General features: G+C 35.4%; 1 protein-coding gene across 2 annotated transcripts in view; it reads right to left on the bottom strand.

Moving 5' to 3' along the window:
* The window catches only part of GABRA2 (gamma-aminobutyric acid type A receptor subunit alpha2), a 142,265-nt gene that overhangs the window by 44,734 nt on the left and 71,623 nt on the right, over positions 1-25,908 (bottom strand). For both annotated transcript variants that reach the window (XM_086407691.1, XM_086407692.1), the window contains exons 5-8: positions 20,286-20,506; positions 17,855-17,937; positions 13,132-13,275; positions 11,967-12,119 (exon numbers count right to left, since the gene is read on the bottom strand). In XM_086407691.1, coding sequence (XP_086263817.1) covers positions 11,967-12,119; positions 13,132-13,275; positions 17,855-17,937; positions 20,286-20,506 — 601 coding nt within the window. The remainder of the gene's footprint in view (positions 1-11,966; positions 12,120-13,131; positions 13,276-17,854; positions 17,938-20,285; positions 20,507-25,908) is intronic.

Raw genomic sequence — 25,908 nt, 5'->3', positions numbered from 1 at the left:
ATTATACCAAAATAAAGGATATTTGATTAAAAAACTGAACACACACTGGCATATTTCACTTAAATACAGGAATTTCAAAGATTCTGAAATTCCCTTCAAACAACTAAACACTGACGATATGAATGTCAAAGAAGCTGGATTATTGCCCAGATAGGTCTGTCTAAAGATTATAGAGTTTGTAAATCCTGAAACATGCCATCTTGTGATATTGAGCCTAAGCTGAAGCAAGAGCTGATGACTCTTTACATATTTATTGATATGAAGGAGAGAATTAAGTATTAGACAATAAATAGTAACAATAATAGCAATGAGTTCATAGAATTTACTGTATGCCAGAATTGTTCTAAGTGTTCTGTGTGTCTATAAATGTATTTGTGGGTGTGTTAATTCCCAAAACTACCTCACAAGGTAGATATTATAATTCTAGTTCTACAGAGCTACAAAATTAAGGTACAAAGAGGTTAAAAAGACTTCCCATAACTTTCCTAATTTGGTAATAGTACTGTCAGATTTTGAACCAAGATACAAGCATTCCTTGGCGATATTACAGGTTTAGTTCAAGACCACCACAAAAAGTGTGTATCACAATAAAACAAGTCACATGGAATTTCTGGTTTTCCCATGCCTATAAAAGTTATATTTACACTATACTATAGTACTCTTGCCTGGAGAATCCCATGGACAGAGGAGCCTGGTAGGCTGCAGTCCATGGGGTCGCTAAGAGTTGGACATGACTTCACTTTCACTTTCACTTTTCACTTTTTACTTTCATGCAGTGGAGAAGGAAACGGCAACCCACTCCAGTGTTCTTGCCTGGAGAATCCCAGGGACAGGGGAGCCTGGTGGGCTGCCGTCTATGGGGTCGCACAGAGTCAGACACGACTGACGCGACTTAGCAACAGCAGCAACAGCATAGTCTATTAAGTGAGTAATAGTATTTGTTTTTTTTTAATCACTCAGTCATGTCCAAACCTTTCATGACCCCATTGACTATAGCCCTCCAGTCTCCTCTGTCCATGGGATTTTCCAGGCAAGAATACTGGAGTCGGTTGCCATTTCCTTCTCCAAGGGATCTTCCCAACCCAGGGATAGAACCTGTCTCCTGCATTGGTAGGCAGATTCTTTACCACTGAGCCACCAGGAGAGCAATGTCTCAGGTGAAAAATACTATTGCTAGAATGTGCAAGCATCATCTGAGCCCTCAGTGAATTGTAATCTTTTTACAATAGTAACATCTAGGATCACTGATCACAGATCACCATAACAATAATAATAATAATAAAGTTTGAAATACAGTACAAATTACCCAAATGTGACACAAAGTGAGCAGATGCTGCTGGAAAGATGTCACCAAGGGACTTGTGTCATGCAAGGTTGCCATAAACCTTCAAATTTGTAAACAATGCAACATCTGCAAAGTATAATAAAGCAAAGCACAGTAAAATGAAATAAGCCTATGCTCTGGTTCCAAAATATGTACTCTCAATCATTTCATGATCTTCATAGGAAACATACTTCTTTTTCCTATTGTAGTAGAAACCACTAGCTGCTTATCTTATATTTAGTCAATACATATTAGAATACTTAATTTATTCAGGGTGACAATTTCTCAGACTCTCTGGTTATGAGACCAAGTTAGGCTAAAAATATATGAATAGAGATTATTTGAAGGGACTTATGGGAAAGCTCATTAATGGCAAACACAGAGCTAGAAGATGTCTTTTGCCCTTTTTGCTTACATCTTCCTGTTTCCTGGATATGAATGTGACACCTGGACCACCAACAACCTTTTTGACTCAAGAAGCAAAACTCCATGCTAAGGATATGAAAGAGGAAAAAGAGAAATAAACTGACTTCCTGATGCCTCTGGTGTTAACCATATCAGTCTTGTAGCATTTACTTGAGGATTTCTTTCACATGGAAAAAAAATTTCTCATATAAGACATATTTTGGATTCTTTGACATAAAATCAAACAGAGTCATGGAATAGTGTGATCTAAGTAGAAACATGAGCAATCCAAACATATCACTTTTGGAGGTTTAATTATTCCAATATTCATATAAGAGAGGAAGGTGAGGCACTTGCAAATGCAATGAAATTTGTACATATAAACTCTGCAGTTTTAGCATTTGAACTCCCTGTACACTTTTACCAAACATACACCCTAGCAGATGTTTGTTATTTGGTTCTAGATAGAAAAAAACTCTCTATTCCATATTGAATGTGATATTACGGTAAAAATACCAGGACATATTTCTTACATATAAAGTCATTTATATACGCCTAGTAAAGAAAAAGAAAGTGAAAGTCGCTCAGTTGTGTCTGACTCTTTGCAACCCCATGGACTATATAGACCATGAAATTCTCCAGGCGAGAATACTGGAGTGGGTCAGTCAGTCAGTTCAGTCACTCAGTCGTGTCCGACTCTTTGCGACCCCATGAATCTCAGCATGCCAGGCCTCCCTGTCCATCACCAACTCCCGGAGTTTACCCAAACTCACGTCCATCGAGTCGGTAATGCCATCCAGCCATCTCATTCTCTGTCGTCCCCTTCTCCTCCAGCCCCCAATCCCTCCCAGCATCAGAGTCTTTTCCAATGAGTCAGCCTTTGCATCAGGTGGCCAAAATATTGGAGTTTCAGCTTCAGCATCAGTCCTTCCAATGAACAACCAGGACTGATCTCTTTAGGATGGACTGGTTGGATCTCCTTGCAGTCCAAGGGACTCTCAAGAGTCTTCTCCAACATCACAGTTCAAAAGCATCAATTCTTCGGCACTCAGCTTTCTTCACAGTCCAACCCTCACATCCATACATGACTACTGGAAAAACCATAGCCTTCACTAGATGGACCTTTGTTGGCAAAGTAATGTCTCTGCTTTTGAATAGGCTATCTAGGTTGGTCATAACTTTTCTTCCAAGAAGTAAGCGTCTTTTAATTTCATGGCTGCAATCACCATCTGCAGTGATTTTGGAGCCCAAAAAAATAAAGTCTGACACTGTTTCCATTGTTTCCCCATCTAGTAGCCATGAAGTGATGATGGGATCAGATGCCATGATCTTCGTTTTCTGAATGTTGAGCTTTAAGCCAACTTTTTCACTCTCCACTTTCACTTTCATCAAGAGACTTTTTAGTTCCTCTTCACTTTCTGCCATAAGGGTGGTGTTATCTGCATATCTGAAGTTATTGATATTTCTCCCAGCAATCTTGATGCCAGCTTGTGCTTCTTCCAGCCCAGCATTTCTCATGATGTACTCTGCATAGAAGTTAAATAAGCAGGGTGACAATATAAAGCCTTAACGTACTCCTTTTTCTATTTGGAACCAGTCTGTTGTTCCATGTCCATTTCTAACTGTTGCTTCCTGACCTGCATATAGGTTTCTCAAGAGGCAGATCAGGTGGTCTGGTATTCCCATCTCTTTCAGAATTTTCCACAGTTTATTGTGATCCACACAGTCAAAGGCTTTGGCATAGTCAATAAAGCAGAAGTAGATGTTTTTCTGGAACTCTCTTGCTTTTTCCATGATCCAGCGGATGTTGGCGATTTGATCTTTGGTTCCTCTGCCTTTTCTAAAACCAGCTTGAACATCTGGAAGTTCATAGTTCACATATTGCTGAAGCCTTGAGTCGGTAGCCATTCCCTTCTCCAGGGGATCTTCCAAGCCAGGGATCGCACCCAGGTCTCCTGCATTTCAGGTGGATTCTTTACCAGCTGAGCCACAGTATAGTCATATATTCATAGATAAACTTACTCAGAAATGTGAAAAATGATTTGGCTTCAAATATACAAATAATAATTGCAAACTCGTTATGATTATTCTTAATTATAGGAAGTCTTGAAGGATGTTAAGCAACTGAAAAGACCAGAAGCCACCATTTCACAAAATAAACTATATGTTTACACAAATACAAAATGAGTTTTGTACTTGCAGATATACTGCTTAGTCACCGGAGCCTTGAAAACATAAAACCTGAGGTTTAAGATGAAAGGTTTCCCAAGTGCTTTCTCATACCAGTGGCAACAGAGGGCAACTGTCTCATCATAAAAGGGAGTTTTGTTTGTTTTTTGTTCAAGAATACCCCAAGCATCTAGAACCATGTGATAAAGAAGTACTCAATAAGTGTTGGTATTGAATGAATTGGGCAAGAGCACTTAGAGAAGGTCAAAGGAGACTTTCATCACCTATCATTGCAAGATACGTGGGCAGAGTCTTTGAAGAAATAGCTTTGAAAAATATCAAGCTGTCTATACAACCACAAATAAATGCAATATCCAAAATACTAAAGAGAGAAAACCCAATATAATGGAGCAAAGATTCTAGTATCAAAGTCGTACACATTCTAATCTCAACTCCTCTACCTGCTGTCTTGTTTGCTGTTTTTTTATTTTATTCATGGCATGAAGCCAGACCTCAAATGTTGAGAAATTTGACATTTATCTCCCAGGGCATATTAATTTCTTAACTGTGTAACAGTGGGTTTCTTTTGTTTGTTTTTTAACTTTATCCATCAAAAAAAAGCTCCGGAGGCAGGAGGAGGGTAGATGATTTAATGATACCCCATCAGCTTGTAGGCCTGACTGTGGACTTAGAGAAGTTTGGAGAGGGCAGATGCTTAGGTAACTGCTGGGCATCGTCAGATGATGATATTAAGACTCAAAAGGAGGCAGAAAGATGAAGGGTGAAGTGAAGGATGGAATGAGAATAAGGAGGCTGACAGGCTTCAAGTATTATTCTGGACAGAACACAGGACTTATATTGTTTACTTGCATGCACGTATACATGTAGGACTTCCTTGGAGGCTTTACGGTAAAGAATCTGCCCACAGTGCAAGAGCCCCAGATTCAATCCCTGGGAAGACCTCCTGGAGAAGAGAATGGCAACCCACTCCAGTATTCTTGCCTGGAGAATTCCACGGACAAAGGAACCTGGCAGGCAGGAGTCCAGGGTTGCAAAGAGTTGGACACAACTGAGTGACTCTCACACACACACACACACACACACACACACACACATATACATGTATACCCACATGGAATTATATTTATCACAAGCTTTACACAGAGTAACTCATAGAGATAATACTAAGAATGCTTTTACCACCTAACAGTTTACATTTACACGAAAATGTCTACTGTTAACCATTCATATAAAATTTACAAATTCAAATATAGCCCGGATTTTTAACTTTATATGTTATTTTTATAACCACTCTTTTGAAACTTTTGCATATTTGTTATAGTTGAACCTAACAGCCTTGATCCTAACACATTCTGTTGATTAAAAATTAAATATTTATTCATCTATTTGTCTCTTTTCTATACTTAGGTAATCTTCTATTTGCATGTTTTTACCATATGCATTTATGTGATTTATGTTATGAAATCTGTCTTTATTCACCTCAATGCAGTATTTTATTTTCCTTACAATCTTTATTAAACAAATATTTCATTATTTAATTTCATTTAATATGCTGTATATTTACATATAAATTTAGATCTTCCTGGAAAATTGGTTCTGTCCTAATCATTTCCTTTCTGTTTTTAATTATTATGTAATTTTCCCTAAAAATGCATTTTGTCCATTACTTGTGCTCTGAAATCATGTAACATTGCTTTTAAAGGCATTTGAATCGAAATTTTCTCATATTTTTGGCCACATCCATTTTTATGTCCTTGTTTAAATAATTGGCTAATTTGAAATAGGTATCTAAGAAGATTTCTAAATCCTGAGAAATTCTTGAGGTGTTCATTCAATGCTGTTTCTTTTCCAAGCTATGACTTACAAAATGTTTTATGAAGATGAAAGTTACATAATATACAATTAACCATTTTAAAGTGTACAATTCAGTGGCATTTATGCATTCACTGTGTTCTGAACTACCACCTCTATCTAGTTTCAAAACAGTTCTACCACCCTGGGACACCCAGTTCTTACATAATACAACCCATTTTACCCTGTATCCACCTACTGGCAACTACAAAACTGCTTCTTGGGTTTACCTATACTAGATAATTCATATGAAAGGAAGAATACAATATGTGACACTTTTTATCCACTCTCTTTCACTTAACATAATGTGTTTGAGATTCATTCATGCTGTAGCATGTTATCAATATTTAATCCTTTCTAAATACTGAAGAAGCTGAAGTTGAAGGGATCTATGAAGACCTACAAGACCTTCTAGAACTAACACCAGAAAAGATGTCCTTTTCATGATAGGGGACTGAAATGCAAAAATAGGAAGTCAAGAAACACCTGGAATAATAGGCAAATTTGGCCTTGGAGTACAGAATAAAGCAGGGCAAAGACTAATAGAGTTTTGCCAAGAGAATGCACTGGTAATAGCAAACACCCTCTTCCAACAACAGAAGAGAAGACTCTACACATGGACATCACCAGATGGCCAACACCGATATCAGATTCATTATATTCTTTCCAGCCAAAGGTGAAGAAGCTCTATACAGTCAGCAAAAATAAGACCTGGAGCTGACTGTGGCTCAGATCATGAAACCCTTATTGACAAATTCGGATCTAAATTGAAGAAAATAGGGAAAACCACTAAACCATTCAGATATGACCTAAATCAAATCCCTTACTATTATACAGTGGAAGTGAGAAATAGATTTAGGGGACTAGATCTGATAGACAGGGTGCCTGATGAACTATGGATGGAGGTTCTTGACACTGTAAAGGAGACAGGGATCAAGACCATCCCCCTAAAAAAGAAATGCAAAAAGCAAAATGGCTGTCTGGGGAGGCCTTACAAATAGCTGTGCAAAGAAGAGAAGAAAAAAGCAAAGGAGAAAAGGGAAGATATACCATTTGAATGCAGAGTTCTAAATAAGAGCAAGGAGAGATAAGAAAGCCTTCCTCAGTGATCAGTGCAAAGAAATTCGGGGGGGGCGAAAATTAGAGATACCAAGGGAACATTTCATGCAAAGATGGGCTCAATAAAGGACAGAAATGGTATGGACCTAAGAGAAGCAGAAGATATTAAGAAGAGGCAGCAAGAATACACAGAACTATACAAAAAAAAAAAAAAAAAAAAGATCTTCATGATCCAGATAATCACGATGGTATGATCACTCACCTAGAGCCAGACATCCTAGAATGTGAAGTCAACTGGGCCTTGGGAAGCATTACTACAAACAAAGCTAGTGGAGGTGATGGAACTCTAGTTGAGCTATTTCAATCCTGAAAGATGATGCTGTGAAAGTGCTGCACTCAATATGTCAGCAAATTTGCAAAACTCAGCAGTGGCCACAGGACTGGAAAAGGTCAGTTTTCATTCCAATCCCCAAAAAAGGCAATGCCAAGGAATGCTGAAACTACCACACAATTGTACTCATCTCACACGCTAGTAAAGTAATGCTCAAAATTCTCCAAGCCAGGCTTCAGCAGTACGTGAACCATGAACTTCCAGATGTTCAAGCTGGTTTTAGAAAAGGCAGAGGAACCAGAAATCAAATTGCCAACATCCATTGGATCATGGATAAAGGAAGAGAGTTCCAGAAAAACATCTATTTCTGCTTTATTGACTATGCCAAAGCCTTTGACTGTGTGGACCACAACAAACTGCGGAAAATTCTTCAAGAGATAGGGCACCATCCCACTTGATGCTACTCTTAAGAAATCTGTATGCAGGTCAGGAAGCAATAGTTAGAACTGGATATGAAACAACAGATTGGTTCCAAATAGGAAAATAAGTATGTAAGGCTGTATATTGTCACCCTGCTTATTCAACTTATATGCAGAGTATATCATGAGAAATACTGGGCTGGATGAAGCAAAAACTGGAATTAAGAATGCCAAGAGAAATATCAATAACCTCAGATATGCAGATGACACCACCCTTATGGCAGAAATTGAAGAAGAACTAAACAGCCTCTTGATGGAAGTGAAAGAGGAGAGTGAAAATGTTGGCTTAAAGTTCAACATTCAGAAAACTAAGATCATGGCATCTGGTACCATCATTTCATGGCAAATAGATGGGGAAACAATGGAAACAGTGGCAGACTTTATTTTTGGGGGGGCTTCAAAATCACTGCAGATTGTGATTGCAGCCATGAAATTAAAAGGCGCTTGCTCCTTGGAAGAAATGTTATGACCAACACAGACAGCATATTAAAAAGCAGACATTACTTTGTCAACAAAGGTCCATCTAGTCAAGGCTATGGTTTTTCCAGTGGTCATGTATAGATGTGAGAGTTAGACTATAAAGAAAGCTGAGTGCCAAAGAATTGATGCTTTTGGACTGTGGTATTGGAGAAGACTCTTGAGAGTCCCTTGGACTGCAAGGAGATCCAACCAGTCCATCCTAAAGGAAACCAGTCCTGAATCTTCATTGGAAGGACTGATGTTGAAGCTAAAGCTCCAATACTTTGGCCATCTGATGCAAAGAATTGACTCATTTGAAAAGACCCTGATGCTGGGAAAGATTGAAGGCAGGAGGAGAAGGGGATAACAGAGGATGGGGTGGTTGGATGGCATCGCCGACTCAATGGACATGAGTTTGAGTAAACTCCAGGAGTTGGTGCCAGACAGGGAGGCCTGGTGTGCTGCAGTCCATGGGATCACAAAGAGTCAGACATGCCTGAGCAATTGAACTGAATGACTGACTGACTGATAGGTGAAAAACATTCTAGTGTAAGTATATACTATATTTTGGTTATCCATTCATCTACAAAGGATATTTGGATTGTTTCTATCTTTTGATTATTAGGAATAATATCACTATAAACATCTGTGTACAAGTTTCTGTATAAACACACTTTCATTAATCTTAGGTAATACCTAGAGGTGAAATTGTTGGATCATATGTTAATTCTATGTTCAACTTTTTGAGGAACTGCCAAACGATTGTCCATAGAAGCTATACCATTATATACTCCCCCTGCAATTTATGAGAGTTTCTATTTAAGTACTTAAGTCCCTTTTTTTCTTTTGGTTTACTCATTATTATGGCTATGCTGCTGCTGCTGCTAAGTCGCATCAGTCGTGTCCAACTCTGTGCGACCCCATAGACGGCAGCCCACCAGGCTCCTCCATCCCTGGGATTCTCCAGGCAAGAACACTGGAGTGGGTTGCCATTTCCTTCTCCAATGCATGAAAGTGAAAAGTGAAAGTGAAGTCGCTCAGTTGTGTCTGACTCTTCTCGACCCCATGGACTGTAGCCCACCAGGCTCCTCCGTCCATGGGATTTTCCAGGCAAGAGTACTGGAGTGGGGTGCCATTGCCTTTATAAAATGTATTTTATTGTTGCTTTGATTTGCATTTCCTTAAAGTACAATGATGTACATTATTACTTGTGTTTGTTTGCCATTTGTATATTTATTTTGTTTAGAAAAAAGTCCATTTGAGTTTTTTGTCCATTTTCTAAAATCAGGGTTTTGGTCATTTTGTTTTTGAGTTGTAAGAATTCCTTATTTATTCAGGATATTAAACCCTTATCAGATGTATGAAGCTCAATTTTTTCTCCCAAATGTAAGTTGTCTTTTCACATTTTTGATGATGTTTGAGATAAAAAAGTTTTCAACTTAGTGAAATTCAATTTATCTGTTTTTCTTTGTTACCCATGCTTTTGCTATCAAATCTAAGAATCCATGGTTAGATCCAAATTCATAAAGATTTATCCTGCATTTTCTTCTAATAGACCCTGTATTGTCTTCTAATAGTTTTACAGTTCTCATTTTACATTAATGCTTTATACCTGTTTAATTGTTGTGTCAAGGAGTGAAGTAGGACTCCATCTTCATTCCTTTGCACCTGGTGGTCATCCAGCTGTCCCAGCACCATTTGGTAAAGAGAATACTATTTGCACACAGAAGGGTCTTGGCACTCCTACTGAATATTCATTAGCCATAGTTGTTTATTTGTTTCTGGACTCAGTTTTATTCCATCAGTCTATATGTCCATCCTTATGACACTACCACACTGTTTTGATTAATGTAGCTTTGTTCTAGGCTTTGAAGCTGAGTAGTAAGAGTTCAGCAACTTTTTTCTTTATAGATACTGTTTTGGCTATTTGGAGCCATTTGCAATTTCACATGAATTTGAAGATTGACATTTCTGCCCAAAAAAGCCATTGGATTTCTTATAGGTATTAAATCTATAGATTGCTTTGGGGATTATTCCTATCTTAATGGTACTATCTTCCAAAAAAAGAAACATGAGATATCTTTCCATTTAGTTAGGTCTTCTTTAATTTATTTCAGCAAAGTTTTATAGTTCTTAGTGGACAAGTGTTTACCTACTTGGTCACATTTGTTTCTAGATATTTTATTTATTTATTTTTTTGTGTGTGTGTAATAAAGTTTTATTAAAGTATAAAGGAGATAGAGAAAGCTTCTGACACAGGCATCAGAAGGAGGCAAAAAGAATACCCACTTGCTAGTGTTAACAATGAAGTTATATAATCCAAAGAATATCTGGAGGTTGTAAAGACCTCATCAGACCTACTCCCATAATTTACATTTTAAGATAACACTGTCCTCAGGCAAGATACATCCTTGTAAAGATCAGGTCTACTCCCATAATTAACATTTTAAGATAACAGAAGGTTGAATCCAAAGACTGTCCTTAGGCAGGATACATTATTGTTATATAATCCTAAGGAATGTGGAGAAAGAAAAAAAGTTTGTCCTTTCTTCCTCCTTGAGAATTCCAGACCCCTCTCTCCTTGGGGACCCCTAGACTCCCTATCAACCTGCCTAGGAACTGACTCTCTCATTCCCCCCTTTTCTTTTAGGAGAATTATGTTGCCTAGGACATCATTATAAATGAAATTATCTTTTAAATTATTCATTTCTAATATTGAGACTAAAATTGATTTTTCAGCATTGATAATAAGAATAGCTAACAGTTGGATAGCATGTATTAAATGCCAGGCATTGTTCTAAGAGCTTTACACATGTCCATGGTCTCAAAACACTATAGTCTATAAGATAGTTACATTATAATAACATGGCCTACAAGGATGTCTCATCTAGGCCTCAAACTACATTTCTATCTGTATGCATATCCACTGACACTGAATCAGCTCACTGTCACTGAATACACTACGCCCTTTCATCCTGCTATATTATTGTATACTTTATCCTTTTTTGACTAGGATTTTTGTCCCATCTCATTCATCTGGGAATCTCCTACTTATCCTTCAAGACTTAGTTTGAATGCTAACTCAGTTACTTAATCAGCCCTCTTAGGGAACATCCATGCTGCTGTATATTTTTAATGGCTTGCATGTGTCTCTTTCATAATGCTTTCATCTTATGTTGTCATTAACTTTCCTGCTTATTCTGGTGCTCTCCACCACAGTAGATTCTCAGTAAAGCCTTCCTAAATGAATGAGTGGACCAAATACACAAAGTGGCCTACTTTGTTACAAAATGTGCTCATCTTAATTCATATATCTGAAAAGCAGTAACCAAATTCCCCTGCATGTTTTAAATCAAGAAACTTAATTTTGTTATCAAACATACTACTGATAGAGAATGAAGGATCTCTTTCTCTTTCTCCTCCCCTTCCTCCCTTATTCTCTCATTTAAGGTACTAAGATCATCTTTGTTCGTCTAAAAACTAATCCCTCCCCCCCCAAAAAAAACCAACAAACAAAGTAAATATAAAAGCTTAGAAATATGGTACTGTTGAACTTCATATTAAAACCTCTAAGAATATTCTTCTTATATTAACATGAAATGAAGTGTTGATAAGCAAAATGATTTAACAGAACGAAAATAGTGTATTTCATATTTGAGAACTGTTTATATTCCTTGTCAAGAATGGGACACTGACTCTGTATTTTACTTTCCTGAGCCTCAGTTTCCTCATCTATAAGACAAAGCCAAATACTCCCTGCTCTGTGCATGACAAACTATTGGGGTGAGGATCAAGAGATAGAATGCTTTTGAAAGTATGCCATGAAACAAAATGTGCTGTACAGCACAGTATGTAGTTAGTCACTCACCAAACACTGTTCTTGCAGGCACAGATTCTCTGTTAAGCCAGAATGACACTTGGGAGAGAATGACAGTCATGATGCAAGGCAGATATGTCTGAATCACAAAATATCCAATTTTTCTTTTCAAGTGGAAATGAGCTGTCATTACGGTATATTCACCTAGAAGAAAAATTTAAGCAGCTTAAGAAACTGTAGTAGTCAATAGTTTGAACATTTTGGAAATGGAAGGGATTAGAGAAAAAAAGTCCCTGATTTAAAAATGCAAAGAATTTGTCCCATATATAGCATGGAAAATATATAACATTAAAATGCCATTTAGCATAGCAAGAGTATATAAATGAAAATTTTCATATGACCAAGGAATTTGCATGGCTTGTATACAGTGTGGTATTTGATTTTTCTCTCTAGGTCGTGCTTACTGACCAAAGGACAGAGGATTCATAAGTGCTCTCTGAACATACATTATCTTAGTTGCTCAGCTCCTCATCCTCTTTGGTACCACCCTCAAGCCTCTGCTTTGACTATTTTCCAGTCTAGCCCTACTTAGGCTCTTTGTGGTACTGATCTCTAGCCACATCTCCAAGACTGATCTTTTGGCCCAGATTTTAATCCTATCACCAATTCTGAATTTACCCATCTTAATGTCTTCTCTAATATACTGGGGTCAGTTCTGTCTGATCCTCATAGCTACCTTCCATTCTGCTCTCTGGGTTTACATCTGCCAGATGTGAGATCATGAGTTCATACAGCTGTGTTTTCTTAGGGAAGGTTTCAGCTTTCCCACAGAGGCTACTAGTAATTATTTATAATCAAGCATTGAATAGTCATAACTCATGCAGGATAGGGGAAAAAGAATTAGAAAATGAGGGAAATTGTAACACTGATAAGGTAAAATTGGCTTGTCTCAAAAGACAAGTTAGATCAGTGTTTTTTTTTAAACTTTAATGCACATCTTGGAATCTCCTTAAAATCTTGTTAAAAAGCAGATCCAGACTTAATAGGAGTCAGGCATGAGAGTCTCAATTTCTAAAAAGCTCCCAAGCACCATCTATGCTACTAGTTCTTTGACCTCAAGAGAAAAAGGTTTTAAGCAAACTAATACATTTCCAATGGCTTTAACCCATTAACTTTCTTAGGAATTAGCTTTTCTTTAGACTCATTTTTTACTGACCTGTACTAGATTTAATTGTCTCCTTCCCAATTGATTGGCCCAGCAGATCATATTGATTTAACCTAGAGCCATCAGGAGCAACCTGTACAGAATCAGACGCATTGTATGTCCAAATGTAAGTAACCTCTGAGGTTGTATATGCATCTGTAGGAAATTAGGGGAAAAAAATCTTTTTAAGCATTTTAGTAAGAATCATCAATAATAATAACATCAAAGGTTGTATATTTCATAGAATTATTGTTTACTATAAAACTGATGTTTAAAGATCATATTTTTAGTGTAAAAAAGTGTCTTTGAAATTTTAATATGAAGGGTGTGAAGCAGATCAAGAAAGGCAACCATGACCATAAGGATATTTTCACTGCAACCACTTTGATAGACAAAGATCGAATATCTTTTTAGAATCTGCAAAAATAACTGGGCTCTGAGATGGTTAAAATGTCTTCCATATTCCCAAAGTAACAGATGAAGGCATTGCAGTAAACAGGTTACAAATACCCAAGTCCCATTTAACTAGTTAATTTAGAAACAGCCATTGCTCATGAAATAATAATTGTATTCCAAAATGACATTGTTCTCTGGACATAATGGTAACTTATTTCCATGTGAGAACAATAATGATATATATTGTATTTAAAGTATTATCTTTGTAGTTAGTTTTGTAGACTTTTCTTCAAAACCTTCACCTAGTTAAGAATTAAATTACTTACCTATCATGATACAATATATTTCATTAGAAGAATGAGAATTTTGCTGAATATGTAAAATAACTCAGAATACTATAGTTTCATAAATTGAAAACACTTTAAAACATATTTATTTTAAAATTAATTATTGCACACAGATCTCACTGGACTATACTTGCATAGCATCCTAATTAAGCTGTATATTGTCAGGAAGAGACAGATCACGTACAGACCAGATATAACTTTCTGATTTATTTGGCCAAAGATACAGGACTTAGCAGAAGTGAGATGACTATAAAGCTGGAGAGCAAGCAGCGTATCTTGTCTCAGCACTTCTCTGGCCCTGATATTTCCCTTGCGCCTATATGTCCTGAGGGGGAACAGGCAGAGTTTCTCCACAGTTGAATAAGCAGACAATTCTGGCTGTCCTACTGACCTTCCGAAGAACTTCTATGCACTAGTGCTCATGGGAATATTTAGAAATATTAGTTACTTCTGGTCCCTGAGCAAAACTCAGCATCACAGTCACATTTTCAATTGAGGGAGAGAAAGAACCAGCTGTCTCCAGCTGTCTGCCTCTAGGTCTTCCGGACACTAGAAAGCTCATTTACCTGCCACCTATACATTTTCTAGGTTAATACCATTGTTCTGGGGTGGTCCTGGTACTTACCTGGAACCAAAGTCTGTGACCACAAATCCATTCCCACTTAAGCATTAGTTACAATAAAGTTATTGTTGTGTCTTATTCACTGTGTGATCTTTCAATGACATACTACAATGTGTCTGCTTTTCTGACTGTCACTAGTAAAGGTTAATATCAGTGAGAGACATGTACACACCTACATCCACAAGTAAATTACATTTTGTAAAATATTTTTCTGAAATAGCATTCTAAAAATATGTGTATTTATATTATTTATATATATATCATATCATTATGTTTGTATATACATATATTTAATAGCAAATATCTTCCTATAGTTTGCATATGAATGAATTCAGCTACTCTAAAATCTAAATTTCTATTAATTACTTTCAATTAATCATTGATGATTTTGTTGTTATATATAATTAAGTAATCTTAGTAATGTGTATAACCAGCAATGCATTCTCAGTTTATCAAAGGGCTTGTTTTGTTTTCCTCATGAATACATATACTGACCTTCTCTTCAATAAAATTTCAAATGACACATAATTTAATAAACTGAAAAGACATCATATGCTCCACTTTATATCAGAAGACCTCAGAGTACTCAGCAGTTCTAGATCTTAATACATATAAGGTTTTATTTTAAGCAATTATAATAATTCCACTTTTGAATTTTGATGTTTATCTTTAAACATAAATAAAAGAAAATGAAACTCTGCAAAATGGTGAAATTTTAGAGAAACTAATAAGAGACTGATGGGAGGGACTCTTTCTTACTGATAGCTATCCTTTTTGCACCTGTCATAAGGAAAACGCTCTCGCTTCATTCTTGCTAGATTAATCAGGAAACATATAACATTTTAATTTTGTTATTTACTATTATGAAAGATGTAAATCTGGATGGAAGCTCAAGAATATGTTAAAATGACTGATCCTTCCCATATCTTTTATAAAAAGAAATTATTTCACTTGTTAGGTAGGAATATGTTTTTTAGATTTGGGGTCTGGCGAGAAAAGAGAGAACAGAAAATTATGCAATGCAGACTTGAGGCATTTTCTGGTCCACAAACACACATATAAACTCAGAGACTGTGATTTTTTTAGTGATTTTTATAAGTTGTGATTTTTCAGTGAAGTATAAAAGGAAAAAAAGACAAATTTCTTTATAAATTGCATGTCTAGATTAGGTTCCATTACATAATTTTACTTAATTTAAATCAATAACCCATTTTGAGTCCTAATCTGAATTAAAGAGTAAAGGCATACTAACAAATTATTAATATTTGATAACCAAAACAATATCAAAATCATTTTAATTATTAATTTTTATCCAAAAAATTAAAATTTATTTTAGGATGATGCCCAGAGTACTTTTAGATTTCCATTCAGGAAGTTTTAGATCAAATTAAATAGCAAGGAATTGTGTAAAGATGTGAAGCCACAGCAAAAAGCAAAACAAAACTGAATTCAAAATTGTAAGTTAGTAGAAAAGATGCTTCTTTTATTTGAGGATAATTAATGATAAAACTCCAGGAATTCCATCACTTGTGGGAGTCAAGGAAATTTTTTTAAACAAGTGAGAAGTAAATGATTAGAAGGAAAGGTCATCACCCCTTCAGCCAAAAATTTTCTTGCCAACATTTTAAGTTTTGGGTTGGCCTGTTGGTCCATATTCCATAGTGCTGTCTGTACAATTAACTCTCTATGTCTCAAGTATGTACTATTGGCAAGGATAAGTAAGATAATATGCAACTTTTTTTTAACTCTATGTGTCAGAAAATAAATATAGAGGAAACTAAGTAAGTACAATTCAACAAAAAAATGCCTAACAATAAGCTCTACGTGTTGCCTGCAACACTTCTAGATACAGAAAACCATATTCGCAAGCACACAACATTACATTTGTCTGAAGATGCACTATAAGACATTTTAAATTTTCACTTAAAATATTTTCAGGTGTATCTATTTCATATTCAGAATTGAGACATCACTTATGTTTAGTGTCTTAATGGCACTAACTTGTCCACTGCAAAATGCCTTTCCTTCTTAGATCATCACTACATCTTCAATAAATACTACTTTGGTATCAAGGCTTTTCAGTTATCTATTTAATACAATTTATGCAATGCAAATAAGCTTTTCTGTGCTGCATCTAATGTTTTCTAGCTTAATGTTTACTTGGAATAACATGATTGACTATCTTAAATAATTTTTGAAGAAGTGCTAGTACTGAAATGATAGTGTCCATGACAGGAAATGAAGGCTTTGTAATTATACAAAGAGGAGATTCTCAAAGAAAATTGGGAACTGACACCTTTTGTAATATAGAACAGAACAAATACGATTGAACTTATCATTCCATAAAACTATGATCATCAAAATACTCAGAGGGTTTTGCATTCGTATTGGCCATCATTCTTCCTTATTCTTCACTTGATACAGTCTGTGAGCAGAAGGTACATTATTTAGTCATACATATTTTTAATCAGCTGAGAGAACTGCATTTCTGTTCAAGAGTGTGAAAAGTCTGAAGCTGCTAGGAATGGACAAAGATGGGGTGCTAGAAAGAGCACAGTTTCTGAAAAGGTCAGGCTATGGAACACTCTCACAAAAGAGAGAAGCTGCTTAGCTGTGTCCATGAATTTATCCTGAACATGCCCTGAATGCCTTCTGGGCCTAGGGAGATGATTTGACCTTCCCCCTCTTTTCAATTATTCTGGGAGAGCTAATGCTTCTGGTTGACATATAAGATACAACCTCAGTGACCTAAACAACAGCCAAATGCACAGTGCCTTTTCTGAAATACTTTTTGTACACAGAAAGTGCCCACATGGAGCAATCTTGCTCCACTGACTCTTTCAAATTTATTTTAGAAAAAAAAATCCCTCTATTATTAGAAAGTAGAAAGATAATTACAGACATCCAGCTTCATTTTTCTTTTTTTTCACCTATTCTCTGCTGCCATTTGTGTCAGGCTGATCACTAAACAACAGAATCTATCCTTAACATTTTTACTCTCAGTTGGAAAAAAACCCACTTTATGTTGCATTTTTAATGCATTTGCACTTGAAAAAGGAGGTAAATGATAATAGTCCGGAACTTCAAGGAGCTCCCACTTTTTCATATGTATAAAAACATACGGTGTTTTTTACTAGCAGTAAGGTAAATGACAATTAAACATAATAATTAAGATATAATGATATTTGAGAATACAGGAGGGCTAGCCAATTGATTACTTGAGGGAAGTCAGTATATTTTTTGTTTCTACATCTTGTTAGAAAAGCATTAAGCATCCCATCATATGAGAAGGAAGTACACAATTAAGTTGTGATGCTGACCATCTTTGATTTTATTGACCCAAAACATGTACCTCCATCCCCATACTTACAGCTGCCAAATTTCAGAGGACATGAGTGGGCATCCATTGGAAAATCCTCCAAGTGCATTGGACATTCAGCTTGAACTGTAAGCCTAAAAGTTAAAATTCCACTCTTTGTTTAAGTAAATTGGCAAGTCAAGATAAATCACTCCTTACTGTTGTCAATAAAATTAATGAATGATGAGGTAGGACCCTCATCATGGCATCCGATTAGGCTAATTCACATTTAAATATCCTTCTGTTCTTTCACATTTAGGCAATCGTTCAGAAGATATTAGCATCAATAAAATCTGAGTGTAAGTAACAAAACCTAATTAAAAATGCATTTTACTTAAGCATTTCATACTCTCTGGTTAGTTAAGAAAAAGTTATGTACATGTTTTTGAAGGTTAGTTTCCCATTAACTTCAATATTAACATCAGAAATCTTAAAGAAAAAAATGGAAAAAATCTCTATCATAAAAAGAAAGCTATTTTCTCCCAATGTTCCATCAATAACCATATAGCAAAACTGATACAAGAATTCAATAATGCCTTGGGGAAGCACCCTTCAAAATTAATAAATTGTAAATGAATATTATATACTATATATAGATACATATGAAAGTGAAAATGTTAGTTGCTCAGTCGCGTCCTATGCTTTGCAACCCCATGGACTGTAACCCACCAGGCTCCTCTGTCCATGGAATTCTCCAGACAAGAATACTGGAATGGGTTACCATTTCCTCCTACAGGGGATTTTCCCAACCCAGAGATAGACTCCAGATCTCCTACATTGCAGGCAGTTTCTTTACCATCTGAGCCACCCAGGAAGCCCATAGATTATATATATATGCTAGTCTCAGCAAGATATTTCTAGGATATATATATACATCTGTCTTTATTTATATCTGTAAATACATACATAAATATATATATATATATCTTAGAAATATATTTTTGAGACTAGACTGTTAATCAAATGGACAGAAGTCCAAAATTGTTGAATTATAAATGTTAAAGAAATATATTTTGTATCTTTAAGGTCACATTAAAGAGTAATCATAGCAAATTTATTATAAAGAAAATTATCAATTATTCCATTTTGCACAAAGGTAAAGTTAAAATAGGTACTAATTTGAAATTACAGATGAATCTCTTATGATGACCAAAACAAATGTGACCAACAATTTAATTATAATGTATATACTTCTAAGAGCTTCCCAGGTGGCTCAGCTGTAAAGAATCTGCCTGTAAATGCAGGAAATGCAGGAGATACGAGTTGAGGTCAATCCCTAGGTTGGGAAGATCCCCATTCTGGTATTCTCGCCTGGAAAATTTTGTGGACAGAAGAACCTCGGCGGGGGGGCTTGGAGGAGGGGAGGGGCATGGCGCTACAGTCCATGGGGTTGCAAAAAGTCAGACATGACTGAGCACAGCACAGCATATACTTTTAAGAGAGTATTTAAGTAGAATTCTATGCAATTTTTTCCAAAATCCCAAGTTTCCAATTTTTTCTTAATTCACAGGACTGATTAATGTGTAAAACCAAGCAGGATATGATATCTGTATTGCAAGATTCAACAAGAGAAGCAGGATGAATAGCTAGCTTGCATTTTAGACAATGGTCATTTAGTAATGAAAACTAAAAAAAAAAGTTTTTTCTTTAAAGATCAGGACTGCATATTGTCCCTTCTTAAATAACTTTCACAACTGAAATTTACCACTTAACATTTCACATGAAATAATAATATATCAAGTGCCTGGAATAAACATCTGTCTATATATTGCTGATGAAAGTTATTTATTTATACAAAGTCTTTATCAAATTTTACATTTTAGATTATACATCATTTTATTAGATTTGTAATTGTTTTCCTTGCTACATAACATTTTAAAAGATTAATTTGTGAGAAGAGTTAAAATGGAATAGTTGCTAGAGTCAACAACTATATATTTCTTTAGATAATTTTTAAGATTGTATCATCTGAACTTGGAGTTACAAGGGATCTCTGAAGTTATAAAAGTATTTTTTATTTCCTAAGGAGGATCAAAATAGTAAGTGAAATGTGCTAAAAAAAGGCCTTAAAATTTTGAAGGAATAGTTTATGAGATATTAAAAATAAAACTTCATCCTAGTATAAAGAACATTTTAAACCATACTGTTAAAATTGAACTTAACTCCAATGTAGTATGAAAAGTAAATTGACAAAAAAATAAATAAATTTTTAACAGCTAAAGCAATTTTTAACTTTTAACACACTAAAATGATATTCAAACTCATAAATACTACTTTACCTTTGCTTTTTAAGATTCAAGCATTCACAAAACATATTCTGGTTATCTCAATAATCTGTTATAAAGGCATTCAACTTGCTAGTTCTTGATACCTAGCTTGGCTGGTTGGTTAATACATAGATTCCTCAGTATTCAAAGGCAACATATCAGATCTACACATATACCTCATTGTGTAGAGCAGGGTCCCATCATCCTGGATTCGGAGAAGCTTATTTGGCATTGTCATATTGTGTGCCACCGATTTCTTCCCATTGTGGAAAAAGGTATCTGGAGTCCAGATTTTGCTTGCCATTAAATTGTTGAGTCGAAGGATGTTCATAGGACCTTTAAATTTTAATCGTTCATCTTTCCATTTTTGTCGAAAGAAAACATCGATTGTATATTCCTGAAATAGAAAATAGAATTTTTGAAAATAATAATTATTTTAGATACAAGGATACTATAAAATTGGAAAAAAGTAATAATATAGTTTAAAAACAGAGAAAACTATTTTGAGAAGTGAATTTTGAAAAATCATTCCTTTATATTTATCAATAATTATTGCCATTTACAAAAGGATAAAGCATGTATATTCACACAATTAGGTACACATTATGAAAAGAAAAAGAGAAATACTTTCTCTGACCTCATTCAGTTGAATAAAGTCTCAGTCAAACTGTTTTACTGCATTGTATGGTTTAAAACTACTTGGACAAGGGGCATGCTTGAGCAGAGTCTGGTGGATTTGTCCCAAATTACTTAATCATTTATCTCAAGAATGAATAAGCAGGCAGCCTGATTCTCAGTAGCAAAATAAAAAAGGAAGGGCAAAACAGCAACTCTTAAACATACACACTGTCAGATCTAAATGACATTTTCTGTTGCCAAAGAAACTATAAAATATCTTATTGCTTTTTTAACCCTAAAAAAATGATGAGATATCATATTGTTAACAAGAAATTGTTAGGAGATGATTTCAATAAAGTTTATTTTATGAATTAGTTGTAATGAAAATAATTTGACAAGGTATTAGAATACTAAAAATATTAATGCTTTGCAAAAAAACACCCCCAGGTTACAATGTACCTTTAAATATTCATACAGACCAACTATTGATCACTTCCTCTATTATCATTCTTCAATACTTTAAGTTGATTTATTCAATCTGTCTCTCTCTGTCTTTCATCCTCTCTCTTTATCATTCCCCACCTCCCTTTTCTCATTCTCTCTCTGTCCTTCTTAGGACAAGAGAATGCATACATTTTAAATATGTACAATTCACAATTGTGATCAATACTGACAATTTATTGGATATTAAAATTTTGGTCAATGTATGTTCGTGCAAAAACTTTCATGATAAATAACTAAAATGTTCAGTTATGCCTCTGAGACTGGAAATTCAGAAAGTGTCCTTTGAGCACAAAGCCACAGTTATCACATGTTTGAAAATAAACACCTTAGCAGTTGGCAATTTCACTCAACTAAAATTGTCTGTTTAGAAAAAGACATTAAAAATGTCACATACTTATGACAATATCAAATCATTTGTACAAACCTCACTTAAGGAACTTCCCTGGTGACTCAGATGGTAAAGCGTCTGCCTACAATGCAGGAGATCCCGGTTCGATCCCTGGGTTGGGAAGATCCTCTGGAGAAGGAAATGGCAACCCACTCCAGTACTCTTGCCTGGAAAATCCCATGGACGGAGGAGCGTGGGAGGCTACAGTCCATGGGGTCGCAAAGAGTCGGACACGACTGATCAACTTCACTTCACTTCTTCACTTAAGTAAATGATTCTGAACAATTCCTCAAAAATTGAATGGATAAAGGTAAATAGTCAACCACTGCTGCTGCTGCTGTTAAGTCGCGTCAGTCATGTCCGACTCTGTGCCACCCCATAGACGGCAGCCCACCAGGCTTCCTGTCCCTGGGATTCTCCAGGCAAGAACACTGGAGTGGGTTGCCATTTCCTTCTCCAATGCATGAAAGTGAAAAGTGAAAGTGAAGTCGCTCAGTCGTGTCTGACTCCTAGCGACCCCATGGACTGCAGCGCACCAGGCTCCTGCGTCCGGAGGATTTTCCAGGCAAGAGTACTGGAGTAGGGTGCCCTTGCCTTCTCCATAGTCAGCCACAGGTAATGATATACGGACAGAAGTAAAGAGTGGCTCTGGGTCCTAAACCTTAGCAGAAAATATCATCACCTAATCTACCCTCACTGTGATTCAGTCACTTTTTAAAATGTAATTTATAGAAATATAGCTCAATTAAAAAAAAACTAGATTAAAAGATGAGTTTTTAAAATTTATTTATTTTAATTGGAGGATAATTACTTTACAATATTGTGATGGCCCCTGCCATACATCAACATGATTTGACCTTAGGCATCCATATGACCCTGTAAGTTTGTCCTATCTGATATGTTTTTATGTAAATGTGTCTTTGCAAATGTGGTTTTGCCAAATTCATGTCTGATGTGAGCATATTGGACACTTACCTGTTCAGTAAATGAACATATTTTACAACTTTTTATAAAACTTCAAATTTTCTATTTCTATAAAACTATGTGATGTTTATCTGTTTCAGAAATTCTTGCTAATAGTAGGAAACCTTTCCTATAGACCCCTCACATGGAGATACTCAAGGTTTCCAAACAGTAAGTTTCAGGTGAGCTCCTTTTTTTTTTTTTTAACCTTTTTATTTTGTTGAGGATAGCCCATTAACAATGTCGTGATAGTTTCAGGTGAATAGCAACGAGACTCAGCCATAAATATTTTAAACTATTTTTAAGTACACTGTTTTTGAGCCTTCAAAGCATCCCAAGTGTACTCTGCCATCCTAGGCATAGTGACTGTGCATTTATCTCCTCCTCCCCACAACCAGGCACATTCACGTTACACTCTAGGCTTCCCTGGTGGCTCAGACGGTAAAGCGTCTGCCCCCAATGCAGGAGACCCGGGTTCGATCCCTGGGTCAGGAAGATCCTCTGGAGAAGGAAATGGCAACCCACTCCAGTACTCTTGCCTGGAAAATCCCATGGACGGAGGAGCCTGGTAGGCTACAGTCTGTGGGGTCGCAAAGAGTCGGACGTGACTGAGCGAGTTCACTTTCACTAGGCAATTTTAACAATTCCTAACCTTGCCATTCCTCAGATAAAACAAGTGCTCCACCTGCCTGGGTCAAGAACTCAACACTCAGCCACACTCCCAGTTCCCTAAACACCTGGATGAAACACTGTTTATCTATTTAGAACAAAGTCTGTTTATCTTTACTACTTCATAAAGCTTTCCATTACTACAACACGATATACTGCAATTATAACTTTGTTCTTCTCATATTTAGAATCCTTATCTAAATATAAGAAGTAAATGAAGTTTTGCTAGTAAATAATATATATTATGATACTGGTACTCTCACTATATCCACTCCCACTAAATGGATAGTCATGTGAGTAAGTCATCCTATGGGAAGAGAAGAAGCTACAACAGGGAACGGTCAAGGGATGCCTATTTCATCTACATTCAGTGTACTGTGATTTGTACTCAAGTAAATTTTCAAGTTATAATATCTAGTTTTGACTAAACTAACTCTAGTGAAAATAAATTGACTTAAAAACTCACTGCTAAGTGATACCATGGATTAAAGAAAACACTAATAATTATACAATCCAAGTGGACAACAAGAAAAAGGGATATCACTTCTATGACTAACATGAGTTCTTCATTAGTCATATAAAAATGATGAACTAATAACTCTACAGAGAAATATGCAAAAGCAAATTTATAATTTTCAGTAAAGATAATTAAAATGTGAGTTTAAACCCACTATATTTAATGATGAGCTTCATCTGAAGCACATATTGTACCATGAAATCCTGGTTAATGATAATATAAGGACATTGCAAATACTAAGTTGTTTTGAAAACCAAATACTCAGAATATGAAGATGTATATCCAGAATTGGTGGATGGGTTTTATAAAAATTGGCATGATGGTTCAGTAACCAGTAACCAATAATACACTTCTTAAACATGAATTTATGTCTCTTTCTGTAACTATAGCAGTTATTGTGACAAGTATTAAAATGATATGAATTTAGAATCAGATGATTGCTATAGTATAAACTATTTAAGCAAGATATATAAAAATAAAGCACATTTAAACATAGTAATTGTTAAAATATTCTCAGGAATAAAAATATTAGGTAGAGTAAAAAAATAAATCTATTTTAAAAGTTATATAATGATTATTCCTGAAAATAATATGTATTTAAAATTAATCTCATTCCAATTTCTGATTTTGTGCTTCTCAGAATACTTCAATATATTAGTACAAAAGCATATAGATATGTAAACAAATAAGTACAATTGATTCACTAGTTTTTGTGGTTTTGATTTCAAGATTAAAATAGAAGGAAAGGAGACATTTCAATTGAATAATATGTACTGCATATCCACTAAGTTACAACAGGATTTCCAAAAAAATTATTTGCATTTTTAATTTCATATATATACATATATATAATGAATGTATATATAATATAATATATATACAAAGAATATTCTTGAAAGGTTTCTTAAAATAAATCTCGTTTGTCATGAATATACACTAATAAAATAATTACTTGATTTGTGTGTTGCAAGAAAATTGCCAGAGAAGTACAAACAGTACAGCTTCTTCATACAAACAAGACTTGGTCCCTTGAACCGAGGTTCCAAAGAAATAACACCAAGATCAACTACAAAATTGCTCAGAGAAAACACAAACAATAAGGAGCAAATTTAAAAAGAAACTAAAAAGTTTCATAAGGACATATCAGCATGCAGCTATCCTCTGGCTGGTGTACAGGACACTTGAGACTGTTGAGACGAAAGAGTTGAAGAATCCATACACTTGAAGATTTGAGAAACTCTTTAAGGGAAATTTAATCAAACATCTCTGTTTTATAGATGGATTTATAAACAAATTTAGTGACTGCCCTATTTCCAATCATGCAAGGGACAGAACTCAGACAAGGATGCGTTTTCCAGCCCAATGTCTTTACTGCCACTGAGTATTATTTCCATCAAATGTATTGCAAATAAGGATATCACTCTCTATTGCACAGTTAATTGGATAAATATGATTTCAAGGACACGTTAACTTAGTGAAGACAGCATATTTCTTACTGCTTGGCTACATTAATTATAAGCCAGTGCTTGTAGCCAATTTCTGAAGAATTTTATCTACGCACTAAAACATGACCAAATTGCAGGACTGCTCTTGGAGTGATTTCTCATTTACTTTGATTTACTGAGTGTATTTTAAAGTACCAAAATTTATTTCATTATACCCTTTTGCTATTGAAGAATAGTCTCCTTAAAGTTTCAATCTGTGTTTCTTTATCATGAAGAAAAATGCGGTTTATGAGGCAGGTATACAACAATTGAAGAAATAACACCCTGAGACTATACAAGAATGGTAAGTTCCAACATTTTCAGTTGGTACTCAAAGTGGTGGGAATTAAGAATCTAGCCTGGTATTAGCCCTGCAAAAATTGCAAACAGTAAGAAGCTTAAGAACAGATCAGCAGTGTCAATAAACCCAATTAGTAACCATCATAAAACCTTATTATGCAAAGAAGCTCACACAAACAGACCGCAGATCACCACAGCTACTGCATTTTTGGACTATTGTATGGGCAAGATATCTGGGCTTTCTCTTTGGATCTAGACGCCTGGCAAGTTCACAAATTAGAAACTGTTACTAAAGATTCAGATTCTAACAGCAAATGATTTAAAATATCTAATCAAAGAACTTAAAATGATTAATA

Source organism: Bos grunniens, chromosome 6 (genome assembly GCF_055505025.1).
Source record: "Bos grunniens cultivar Pamir isolate PY7600 chromosome 6, Bosgru_T2T1.0, whole genome shotgun sequence".
Taxonomy (NCBI): Eukaryota; Metazoa; Chordata; class Mammalia; order Artiodactyla; family Bovidae; genus Bos; species Bos grunniens.
This window is presented reverse-complemented; position numbering and strand designations above follow the sequence as displayed.